This window comes from Gracilinanus agilis, chromosome 4 (assembly GCF_016433145.1).
Source record: "Gracilinanus agilis isolate LMUSP501 chromosome 4, AgileGrace, whole genome shotgun sequence".
NCBI lineage: Eukaryota > Metazoa > Chordata > Mammalia > Didelphimorphia > Didelphidae > Gracilinanus > Gracilinanus agilis.
Window position 1 is genome coordinate 263,961,481 of NC_058133.1, and position 12,240 is coordinate 263,973,720.

Consider the following 12,240-nt stretch of genomic DNA (forward strand, 5'->3'; position numbering starts at 1 on the left):
ATTCTGATTCATTATAATAGCTCATAATAGCATTTACATAGCACCTTAAGATTTGCACAATGCCATACAAATATTATTTGATCTACATAATAACCCAGGGAAGATAGGTGCTTTTATTATCCTCATTTTATAGATGAAGAAATTGAAGTAGACAGATCAAGTGACTTGCCTAGGGTCATACAGATAATAAAAGTCTTTGAGGCAGAACTTGAACTCGTGTTCCTAATTCCAGAACCAGCAATAATGCAATGATGCATTATCGATGCAAAATCAATAATGCAATAATGCAACACTTGTCCATAATGTATTTTATTTTATGTTGTTGCTTTTAATTTAACTTAATTTTTTCTCAATTACATGTAAAAAACAGTTTCTAATATTTTTCAAAGAATATTAAGACTTGAGTTCTCTCCCTCCTTCCCTTCCCACCCCCACTCACATTGAGATGGTAAGCAACCTTATATATTGCTTAAATATCATACTTAGAGGCATATAACAATATCAAGAGCTAGAAGGAATCTTAGGAATCAGATAGACCAAATCTCCCATTGTTCAGGTCAGACAATTGGCTGAAAAATGGGAAATAATTTGTTCAGGCTCATATAGCTAAAGGAGAATGATTAGGGTTAGGATTTGAATCTTCAGATCTCTTGCCTCAAAGTTCAGTACTCTTTTCATCATTCTATATTGCCTCTTAGTTAACCATTCTATATTCTATAACCTATATTTTTTTCTGCCAGTATTTTGTTGAACTGTTTTTTAAGTTTTAAAAAGCCCAATTTTTCCTCTACCTATTAAAGCAGAATATTTCTTTAATTTCTTTCTGAGATCTGAAAACTTACCTCTACTTTTACTTTCAGACATTGTTAACAGAAAACCTGAATAGCAGCAGTTCTATTTAGATAGCAAGAACAATGCAACTAGAATGGGAGGGTATGGAATCATCATTCCCTTTTCATTTATTTGGGAAAGGCTTTGTGTGTCTTTCCTAGAGACTGAGAAATGAACAGAATTACTTTTTGAGGTCCCTTCTAGTTCCAGAGCTTCTTATTTTAGATTCTCATGGATTTTAGGTATATCAACCCTGCAGCAATTTTCTTGCAATTCAGAATATCTCTGTATAGAAGATGGAAATACATTAAAGAATAAAAGTGGTTACACCCTTCACCTGTCAGAGGCATGAAGCATCTGAGTTGTTGGTTTGTCATAGTTTTGTTTGCTCTTTTTTGCTCTTGTATATATAGTGGTTTGACTCCTCCAAAACGAAGCCGTGGGAAACCAGCTCTTTCTCGAGTTCCTTTTCTGGAAGGTGTAAATGGAGACTCGGACTACAGCAGCTCAGGTGAGACCAATGATTCAGGCCAGATCTGAGGAGTCTGCCTCTGTGGTAGTGGGCTGTTCTGAGGGCCAGTGTCATTGTATGGACCTTGAGAAGTGGGTCACCTGAATTTCACTCTCCTTCCACTTTGGAGAGCAGTACCCTTAGTCCGAGTTCTTTGCAGTACAACCAGCTCTCCAGCTTTTTATGATTTGGAAGAGGATAGAGCATGAATAATCCTGTTACTATTTCCAAATTTCATTTTAGCCAGTGCTTTCAGCTCCTTTTTATCTTTTTCAAACCACTAGGCAAGTAGGTCTCTTCTGGGTGCTACATTATAAGAGGGACTTCGATATGGTAGAACTCTTCCAGTGAAGAAAGACCAAATGCTGAAGAAAGACCAAATGCTGAGGGTTCTGAAAGCTAGAGAATGCTGAAAGAACTGATGTTTAGCCTGGAATAGACGGGTTTTAGGTAGAGATAGAGTGCTCAAATAGTTGATACTCTATCTCATGGAATGATTATACTAGTCTGCTTGACACCCCACAGGACAGAACTAGGACCAATAAGTGGACATTGCAGGGAAAGCAGAGTTTAGCTTGATAGAGAACTTCCTAAGAATTAGAGTGATTCCTAAAAGAACTGAACTATCTTGGGAGGTGGTGGTAAAGCATTTGCTTCAGGGATAAGTTGTATTTGTTGATCCCTAAAGTCCCACCTACTCCATCTTTGATTCGGTCAAAACTTTTAAGCAAACTTCTCAAAAAGAACAAAATGGGTAGGTTTGTATTTTTTTCCCTTACCTTAATGCAGAGGGTTTATTTATTATATTATTTCCTTTATTTATTTATTTATTTATTTGGCTGAGGGTGAGGAACAGAGCAGCGAAGGTCTAGGAAAAAATGATTCTCTAGAATTTTTTTCAGTTTCTCTGGTTGAATATGAATCTCTACTACTTACAGAAATGGCAATTGAGAAAGAACCTGCTCTTTGTACTTGTGATGGCACAGTGGAAGTTAATAAACCCATTCTCTACTTTCTTTGGGATTTCTATTCCAACAAACTGATGCCAGTATATAGGGGCAGGATATGCAAATAATATCCAGCAAGAGCTGGCAGTAAGCTCTTTAAGGCTCTCCTATAAACACCAACTTCTGGCTTGCTCAGCCTGGCCCTACTTAACCTGTGAAGCCACCTGAGCTACAACTTTTATCCTTTTGCAAGGCAGTTTGGAACCTCCTACCCAGGCCTCTTATCTCCAGGCAAACACCCAGCCACTGCTGTGAATGTTTTGCAGATAAGAAGATAAGAAGCTGTACTGAGGAGAGTCCAGACTGGGATCCTGGGGTGGAGGGAATGAGAATGTTGCTTAGCTTTTCCAATAAGTCTTTCCTGCAGTGGTAAAACAATTAAATTCTCCTTGGCCAATGGAGGTACCTTTTTGGGTGGCTTAGTGAGTGGGGGTGAGACTCATTCTTTAAAGGAATTTCTTGACGGAGAGAAATTTAGGGGAGGGGAAATTCCAAGGCTCCATAGGGCCACCGCAGGGGGTTGGGGTGGGATGTTAAATAGAGAATCTGAGTGTCATTTTGAGTCAGCTGTCTCTGCTCCTTCTCTTTACTACATCCCCCAACCCCCAGGCAGAAGCCTTCTGATGCCCTTGGAAGATAATGCAGACCTGGAGCCCTTGGAGCTGGTGTGGGCCAAGTGCCGAGGCTACCCTTCCTACCCTGCCTTGGTGAGTCCCTGCCCTGGGCTCTTTTGCCCTGGGTTTTATCTCATAAAAACAGTTGTGACTTGGGCCCTTTGTCACCAAAGAAAGCTTATACCTTGATCTGGATGCTTCAGACCATTAGAATAACAATATATTTAGGCTTTTTGTTTTTTAGGATCTGGGCATTTCTTCCAGCAAAGGGGTCCAAGCTCTGCTCCTTGATAAATGTGAAAATCTCTTGTATATTTTCCATTATTCAAAGGTCTTTCAGTTGTTCTTAGATGACCTGCACCAGAAGTCCTGGAAATTAAGTAAGGCAGATGAAAAAAAAAGATATGTTTTTTGAGGTGTAAAGTGATCTGCTTTGAGTGTCCCAAAGCAAGACAGTGGCCAAGGCAGAAGCTGAACTTCTGGTTCCAGTGCTTAGCTAGTGCCTGGCTCTTAGTAAATATTTATTGATTGATTGGTTTCTAGTCCAGACTTCTCTGACTGCAGAGCCAAGCATAAGATGAGAACTTTTGTGCCATGTACAAAATCATCATTTTGTATCTGTTATTACTTTTACTACTAGGGGGTCCAGGGTTTGAGTGGCCTGAGATGAGCAGGACTGAACAGAGCTAAGAACCAGAGGCCTTATAATGAGGCTTCTAATTTGCAGTATTTGAAAATTGGGCTTGAAAGACAAGTGACTTCATAGAAAATGAAAAAGGACCAATATCATACTTTAAAAGTTTGAAAAGACAAGTTAGGAAGATCAGATTTGCTCACTTTGTTTACAGACTTGGGAAATTATTTGTGAGCTATACATTTGCAAGTTCATTACATTTCATCATAGTAATTAGCTTCTTTTAGTGTGTAAACCAAAGATTGCAAAGCACATCTTCTCCTATGATATTTTTTAAACCTATACCTTCTGTCTTAGTATCAGTTCTAAGACAGAAGTGTAGCAAGAGCTAGGCAGTTGGGGTCAATTGATTTGCCCAGGGTCATACAGCTAGGAAATGTGAGGCCAGATCTGAACCCAGCCCCTCACAATTCCAGGCTTGGCACTCTAGCCACTCTGCTACCTAGCTGCCCCTTCCTATGATCTTTTTAATTCATAAAAAAATTGTTTTTCAAGTTTTTAAAAAACCCTTTAAATACTGTGTATTGGTTCCAAGGCAGATGAGGATTGGCTAGGCAATGGGGGTTAAGTGACTTGGCCAGGGTCACATAGGTAGGAAGGATCTGAGGCTAGATTTGAACCCAGGACTTCCCAGCTCTAGGCCTGATTCTCAGTCCCCACTAAGCCACCTGGTTATCCCCTAAACCAACAATCTTAATTGTGACCTATAATCTGGGGCCTGCATATGTTGGGGCTCAGCTGATTGCACTATGGAAAGCATGGCTTGGACTGAATGCCTCGCTGGGCACATGTCCAGGCCTCCTAAAAGTAATTATTACAAGTCTCCTCCTAGGGGAGCCTTAACCTTTTTTCAGGTCTGTGTCTTAAGAGGAATTTAGAGTGTGGCAAAGATCCAAAGTGAGTGAGGAACAGTATGAGAAAATATTATTTAGTCTCTAGAGCTTTCCTGAGTCAGATTATCCAAGTGGCTGTGGGATTATTGTACTGAGAATCTGTGGACAGCTGTTATTGATCTCTGGGGGTAGCTGAACAGTGAGTGAGAGGGAGATGGTGGCAGGGGTGATGGCAGTGGCAACAGCGGCCTGGTGGAATGAAAACAATTTGAGAGGAAGAGAAGAGGAGGTCTAATTCTGTCACTAGTTTATGGCAAACACATTACCTCCTGTCATCTGCTGAAGTCTCCATTTGCTCCTCTGTCGAATGGGGAGATAGTATTAAGGTAAAAAAAAAAACAGATGTGAGAGGACCTTGAGAAGTAGAAAATGTCAAATAAGGGATTGTTGCTGTGAAGATGCTAGGTTTAGGACCAACATGATGATGAGCTTTTAAAGTCTGATTAATGGGAAGGTGGGGAGAGGAGGAGGTAGAGAGGATAAGATGTCTTCACTTTTATTAAGTGTCTCCTATGTATAAGGCACTATGTTAGGCATTGGGAATAAGAAAACAAAAAGGAAACTAGTATCTTCCCTGGAGGACCTTATGCTCTCTTGGGGGAATTTTTAGGGCTCCGTTTCTTTGTATTAACCCTGTTCTGTTGAGCCTCCTTTCCATTATCCCTCTGATCCTCAACCCTGTAAACTGGATCTTCTTTGTGAGTAAAAAAAGTCTGTTTTTGGAACTCCATATATTTTGTGTCCATAAAACCAAGATTGTTGAGATTAATGGGTCAAATCTTTTGAGACCCTTTACAGGGGAGATTGTGAAACACTGACGTAGGTGACTGTATGTCTGAGAAATATACTTCTCCTGGTATTGTGACCTTGAATGAATGTGACATTAATCCTTTATCCTCTGGCATATAGCCACCCACCCCTGCTATAAGAATAAGACCTTCATGAATTTGAGATGCCTAAGCTTCTAAGGGAGCATCTGAAATGAAATTTGATAATTTAAAAGAAAAAAGGCAAAAAGAGAGATTGGTCCTTACTGTCTTTGCCCAAATGAATATGAGAAATGAAGAGAACAACTTGTTTATCTCATATCAGTAAGAACAGAATCATTCAGTTATGAACCCCCATATTAAGGTACTTCCCCAAAACGCCCCTTTGTACTTGGAATACTTTTCAGGGAGCAGGCTTGTGCCCTGGTGGTCAAGGGAGGTTTAGAGAGAAGAGCACTTCAAAAGAGAATTTCTTCAAGAAACCCTTTTTAGAACAGGACAGATAAAGTCACCAATGCCTCTTCGAGTAGAGCTGTGAGCAAGGGTTAAAACTCTTTGAAAGACAACTCTGGAGATAAACAACTAAGAACTTCCACCCCTTGAATGAGAAGACTTACTGATTCCATTTCTCTTCTTGTTGGAGTAGCATTTTTTCTTTATTTCTTCCCAGATTATCGATCCCAAGATGCCCCGTGAGGGTCTTCTGCACAACGGTGTACCCATTCCTGTCCCACCACTGGATGTGCTAAAGCTAGGGGAACAGAAGCAAGTGGAGGCTGGAGAGAAACTCTTCCTTGTCCTCTTCTTTGACAACAAGCGAACCTGGTGAGTGAGCACTCATAGCCCTCAGTCTCTTTCTTCTTGTGTAGATTTTCCCTGCATCTTTTCCCCTGACACTTGATTTCCAAAGAGGCAGAGTTGGTCAGTTAGTAAAATGCCTTCAACATTTTGAATTTGGTGTCTGTGCCACCTCCCTTGGGGTGTCCTTGATGGGCCTGAATGACCTTTTTCTCTTAGCATCTGGAAACTTGGCCTAGGACTAATTAGCTAAGCAGTCAGCCACTGTGCTATCTGCATTGCCTTGGTGAGGCTGTGAACTGACTTGTGTATAAGTGACTTAGATCTTCTTCCTTGCCACCCAGAAGTGCCATCTTCTTGTCCTCTTGACACAATGAGTCTTTGTTGCTTCAGCTACTTGATTGGTGTAGTACTGTGGAGCTTGCTCACTGGGGCAAAGTCCTAGGGATGGCTTTGTTTGTCAGAACTAGGGAGTGGATGGGCCTTTTAACCTAGCTAGGCCAGGATGGATGGGTCTCTGGTTCTGGGCACTAAAAACCCTTGAAGCAAATCTAATCTCCCAAGGGCCTTCGGAACAAATTGGGTTCAGCTATCTCCAACCCCACACCACTGGACACACACCACTCACCCCTCTAGTCATTTTTCGTTTTTGTTTTTTAATCCTGTTTTGGAAACTTCTTCTGAGACACCCATTAGGGTTTGTCTTTCTTCATTTCATTTCAAAGTTTTATCTTTTACCATCCCCCATCCCCTTTGCTCTCTCACTCTGGCTTCGTGAGGCTTACCCTCTATCCTGTTTTCCTAGGATGGCAGCTCTAGATTAGAAATGATATGTGGTATGAAGGAATATGACTGAGAAACCAAGCATTGATGGCCCTAGGAACGTTAGTAAAGATAATTCATAATAATGGATACTTTTTTTTTTTAATGATGCCTTTCTTCCAAACAGAAAGAACTTGGAGAGAATATCCATTAAGGTACCTCCTTTGTTCTGGTCCTCCTGATAAGCAGGGCTGGTTTTGTGTTTGGGTTGCAGGCAATGGCTTCCTCGGGACAAAGTCCTTCCCCTAGGAGTAGAAGACACTGTGGACAAATTGAAGATGCTGGAGGGCCGTAAGACCAGCATTCGCAAGTCCGTGCAAGTGGCCTATGACCGTGCCATGATCCACTTGAGCCGAGTTCGGGGCCACCATCCTTTTGTCACCTCTGGCTACCTGTAAAGGAATGGGATGTGGCCTGCCTGCCTTTGCTTCTGATCCTGGAGTGGGGAACCCAGCCCTCCCCATGGTGGGACGAATGGCAGACAGCCTCTCCCTGGTGCTGTGGAGGATAGGGGGCTGGAGCCTGAAGAATCCATGGGGACATGTCCTGTTGTGGGCAACAGCATGACTCCCGTGGTCTGCCCTATCATGTGCCAAAAATTCCTAGCTGGGCTCCTTCAGAAGGATGTTTTACTGGAGAGCCAGCTAGGGGCAGGGACAGAAGCTGGGATGTGGGCCCTGCTGTGGAAGATGGCTCCTGGGCTCGCTTCCCAAAGGGCCATCCCCCTTATCTCCCCACTACACTTCAGAGTGAGCAAGGATCTGACCCTGGTCCCAGGGTGCTGGAGATACACTAGGGTCCCGTGGAGAATCTCCCTGAGCTTCTCTTGTGCATCCCCTCCCTGCCACTTACTCACCATCACTTGTTCTGTAACATTTCCTCTCTTCCCCTTCTTCTCTCACTTGCTCACAGTCTTCCCCCTTTGCTTATTCTCGTGCCAAACTGATAGAAATTCTCACCAAATTAAATCTTTTTTTTTCCAAGCCTCAGTTTCTCTATAGATCTAGCTGCTATAAAGGGCAGGGTGACCAGATGTTCCCCTGTCCAGAACATCAGGACAGAAGCTAGCAAAACACCTGTGATCCCAAACATCCACCCCCTGGGAAGCCTAGAATCAGAAACAGTCATATTGCTGCAGAGTTAGGCTTCTAAGAGTGTGGGGACCTCAGCACATTGTGTTGTGGTTTTGTTTTTCCTGGGGCAGTTGAGGCTTAACCAAGGCTGCAGCAACTTCTCCACTTCCTAACTTGATGTCCTGAGAGGGAAGAACCTTTTCCTCTTCAGACATTGGATGTCATTAGCATTAAAAAATTTCTTGGTGACCTCTGCTTGTGTCTGTCCGGATACTCCCTTTGCCTTTCCTGGTCACCTCTTTCTTTCCTCTCTTTTCACCAATGGTGTCCTCCATAGTGGACAGGGTCCCTGCTTGCGGGCCCTCAGGTTGTGCCAGCAGTCCCCCTTGCCTCTTTCCTGCTCTTCACAGCCTTGCTCCTCCCTGCTACTGCTGCAGCTGAATCCTCAGGTGGAGGGGAGGATAAAAGCCTGCAGAAAACCTTTCAGTTCAGTGTCTCCCTCACCTCCCCAACCCCTAAAAAACTGTGAATTGGGAATGTCAACCAGAAGTGTTGATATCTGTTCTCTGCCACCCCTCACCCCTAGTCGTTTTCCCCCTACACTCTAGCACCAAAGTCACAGGGCCTGGTTGTAGACCACCAAGCGCTGCGTTGCTTTTTAACCTGTCGTTCTTTTTAATTGTTTTAAATTTTTCATAGGGAAATTTTGAATGAAATGAAATCCTGGGGGGAAATCACTGCCATTTCTACTCAGTCGACTTTTTAAAAGGGAAGAAAACAAGCAAAATACCCATCCACCACTACTTATACATTTGGGACATGAGCCAGAGTTTAAGGGTAAACCAACAGAGCAGGTCTGTACCATTGAAAGAATGGCTGGGATTTGGGTTTTTGTAAAATAATAATATAATGCCTAGAGCCGTGTGGATAGGGAAGGACGTGATGTACATAGTTGTAAGATATTGTTCTAAATTATTCAGGCCTATTGTTTCCCTTCTTGAAAGTCTCCCCACCCCCCTCCCCTCTTTTTGCCCTCCCTTCCCCCCCATTGTATGGCTGGATCTTTTAAACTCACACAGTGAGTGCCATTTTATTGAAAGGAGCCAATGCTTTCCCCCAGGTAGTCGATCAGCTGTGGACTTTGTGACCTGTGTCTAAACCTGTGTTTTAAGATCTTGGGGCTCTCTCCCCTGCCCCCTTTCTCTGTCTCTGTCTCTCTCTTTTAAAAAATGATCTTTTAGAACGGGAATTGGCTCAGATCCTGCTGTGGCACCGGGGCCGTGCGTCACTGTCGAGTCTGCTGTGAAGAAGCACACGATGCTCTATTTATTGTAGAAAGTGACTTTATTTGCTTTCTAGAATTGTTTATATCAGATGGTATAAGAGAGGTAATTAAAAAAAAAGAGAAAAATCTATGCTTGTAAAGAAGACAAAAGTTAATTTTACCTACTATAATATGACTGTCTGAAACTTTTTTTTCTCCCTGAGAAATAAATGTTCTAATGGACAGCAATAGCTGTGTGGTGTTTGTTGTAATTAATGCCTCACCTTCCCTAGCTTTGCTCCTGGACAACCTAGTAGAGATGGTTCCTTCCAATGGGAAATACCTCCCTCTCCAAGGAAATGGTTCTCCAGCAAGGATGAGACTACCTGATCCATGCCAAATGACTAGTCGAGGGATCATGCCACCTGAGCTTTGTCTACAAGGGCTGGCTTGAATACACCAAGTAAAGAAAGAATTTAGACTTGGGGATTTTGCATTTTTCTGCTGTTCAGATTTCTAGACTCACTTTTCCCCTCACTAGTTCTTCTAGCTATTGTTCCTTTTCACTTGTGGCAAAGAGTAAAGCCAGGTTGATCCCTGCTTCTTGCTTCTGAGGAAGGGTAGAAGGAAAGACTGATAGAAATTGGAATTCTTTCTCATTTAGCTCCTTATCCCCCTGTGGTCCTAGTGGGGAACTACCGGAAGTAGCTCTTGTGCCCTACTCCACAGTGTAGGATGCTGGCCAGGGTGCCTGATTTCTCCGTGTGCACAGCCATTCAGGTGGCAAGGGTAGAGATCTGTCACTTATGTTGTCCATGATGCCTGCTTCTAGAATTTTTATCTTTTCTCACTTCAGTGATCCCTATTGAGATACATGTTGAACCTCTGTTGAGTTCCCTGAATTCTTGACACTGACTCTAAATCCAAGGAAGCTTACATTAATTTAAACACAGGGAGAAATCAAGGAATTCTTCCTCACTGTGGAAATGGACTCTTTTGAGTCTTAGAGAAGAAAAGTATGACTCCTATCCTTACTGCAAGAGGATAGCAAAGCTTGGATTGAGCCCAACCTGCTGACTCCCAGCCTAGATGGCTTCTAGTGCTTCTGCTTCTGTTATACTATGGTTCAGGAAATAGTTTTTATCTGGGATCCCACCTCTTGGTCCTAGGGAAATGATTGAGATGACTCCAGTTACTTTGGGGTAAAGCCTCTGGACAAAAACTGCTGCAAAGATTAGAAAACAGTTTGGCAAAAAGTTAGGTAAAGAAGAGATGAATTTTGTTCCAAGAGAAAACAGGTGGATATGTGACTTGGGTGTGAAAGGTGATACCATAAGCAAATTGGAGGAACAAAAAAATTACCTGTCATATCTGTGGATAGGGGAAGACCTTATGACCAAATAAGCAATAGAATCATGGAAGACAAAATGGACAGCTTTGATTTTTGTACAAAGACATCTAAGGCAGTTAAAATCTCAGGGAAAACCAGTAACTGGGGATAGAATTTTCATAATTTTTCTTTGCCAAAAGTATCATATCCAAAATAGTTAAGAAACTAAATTTATAAGACTGCATTATCTTCTATTAGACAAATGGTCAAGATAATGAACAGTTTTCAAAGAAAAATCCAAGCAATCCACAACTATGAAAAAGTACTTCAAGTCAATAACAATTAAAGAAATAGAACCTCAGATTTGCCTTAATTCCTATCTCACACCTATCAGATTGGCAAAGACAACAAAAAGAAAATGATTAATATTTGAAGGGTTAGAACAAATCAGGTACACTGTTAGAGCTCTGAATTAAATGGTCCAGACATTCTGAAAAGCAATTTGGAACCTTGCCCAAAATTACTAAATTATGCATACCCTTTGACAATTAATAGACTTCTACTCTGAAAGAGCATTGGAAAAGGGAAAGGGCCTCAAAGATACAAAAATAAAGTAGCTTTTTAAAAAATTGCCCCAAACTAGAAACCAAGGGGGTGTCCCCCTATTGGAGGGTCCCTCAGATAAATTATAATGTATGTGCATAATGGACTGTAAAAAGTGAGGTGGGTAGTTTCAGAGGAAACTAGGAAACCTATGATCTGAAGTAGAATGAATTAGAATAATTTATACAGTGACAACATTATTATTTTTAAAAATAGCTTTGAAAGACTTTAGAACTCTCATCAATGCAGTAATAAACCATGAGCCTAGAGGTCAGAAGAAATGTCATCTTTTTCCTGCCAGAAAAGTAATGGACAAGTTTTTGTTTATGGCCAACAGAAGGATTTGCTTTACTTGACTATGTATATTTGTTATGAGGGTTTTAAATATATATGTGTTTTATTGTTCAATTGAGGGAGGAGAGAGAAAGGTAATGAATGTTTGCATAATTTTTTAAAAAGGAAAAAGATGATGGAGAGTCAAGATGGAAGAGTAGAAAGTAGGGAAGTCCAAGGCCTCATATCAAGAAAGGAGCAAGTTCAGAAGCCAGTAACTAGAGTGCTGTGGCTCAGTCGCCAGACTCAGAGCAGGATCTCTAATTTGGTCTAATCTGCAGAGGCAGAACCAAGTAGGAACCCCAGACTAAAGGGGAGCCTACAGTTTTGCCACTTTATTATTTTTTAAAAACCCTTATCTTCTACCTTAGATGGATACTGAGTATCTTGTTGAAGATAGACTAGCAGTAAGGGCTAGGCAATGGGGATTAAGTGCCATGCCCAGGATCAAGTGCCTAGCAAGTGCCTGAGGTCAGATTTGAACCCAATTCCTCCTGTCCCCAGGCCTGGCTTTCTAACCACTGAATCAGTTGTTCCATAAATGTGGTTTTGATACCTAAACCAGGAAGAGCAAAAACAGAGAAAGAAAACTATAGGGCAGTTTCCTTAATGAATAGTGAAAATATATTAAATAAGATATTAGCTAGGAGATTATGGCAATATATCACATAGATTGTACACCAGGAATAGGTGGGATATA

The 12,240-nt window shown here is 41.7% G+C and overlaps 1 protein-coding gene across 2 annotated transcripts in view; it reads left to right on the forward strand.

Annotated features, from left to right (window-relative positions):
• Window positions 1–7,412, forward strand: part of BRPF3 (bromodomain and PHD finger containing 3) — a 29,759-nt gene extending 22,347 nt beyond the window's left edge. For both annotated transcript variants that reach the window (XM_044671851.1, XM_044671850.1), the window contains exons 9-12: window positions 1,245–1,342; window positions 2,959–3,056; window positions 5,988–6,142; window positions 7,152–7,412. In XM_044671851.1, coding sequence (XP_044527786.1) covers window positions 1,245–1,342; window positions 2,959–3,056; window positions 5,988–6,142; window positions 7,152–7,335 — 535 coding nt within the window. In that variant the 3' untranslated portion in view covers window positions 7,336–7,412. The remainder of the gene's footprint in view (window positions 1–1,244; window positions 1,343–2,958; window positions 3,057–5,987; window positions 6,143–7,151) is intronic.
• Window positions 7,413–12,240: the final 4,828 nt, after the last annotated feature.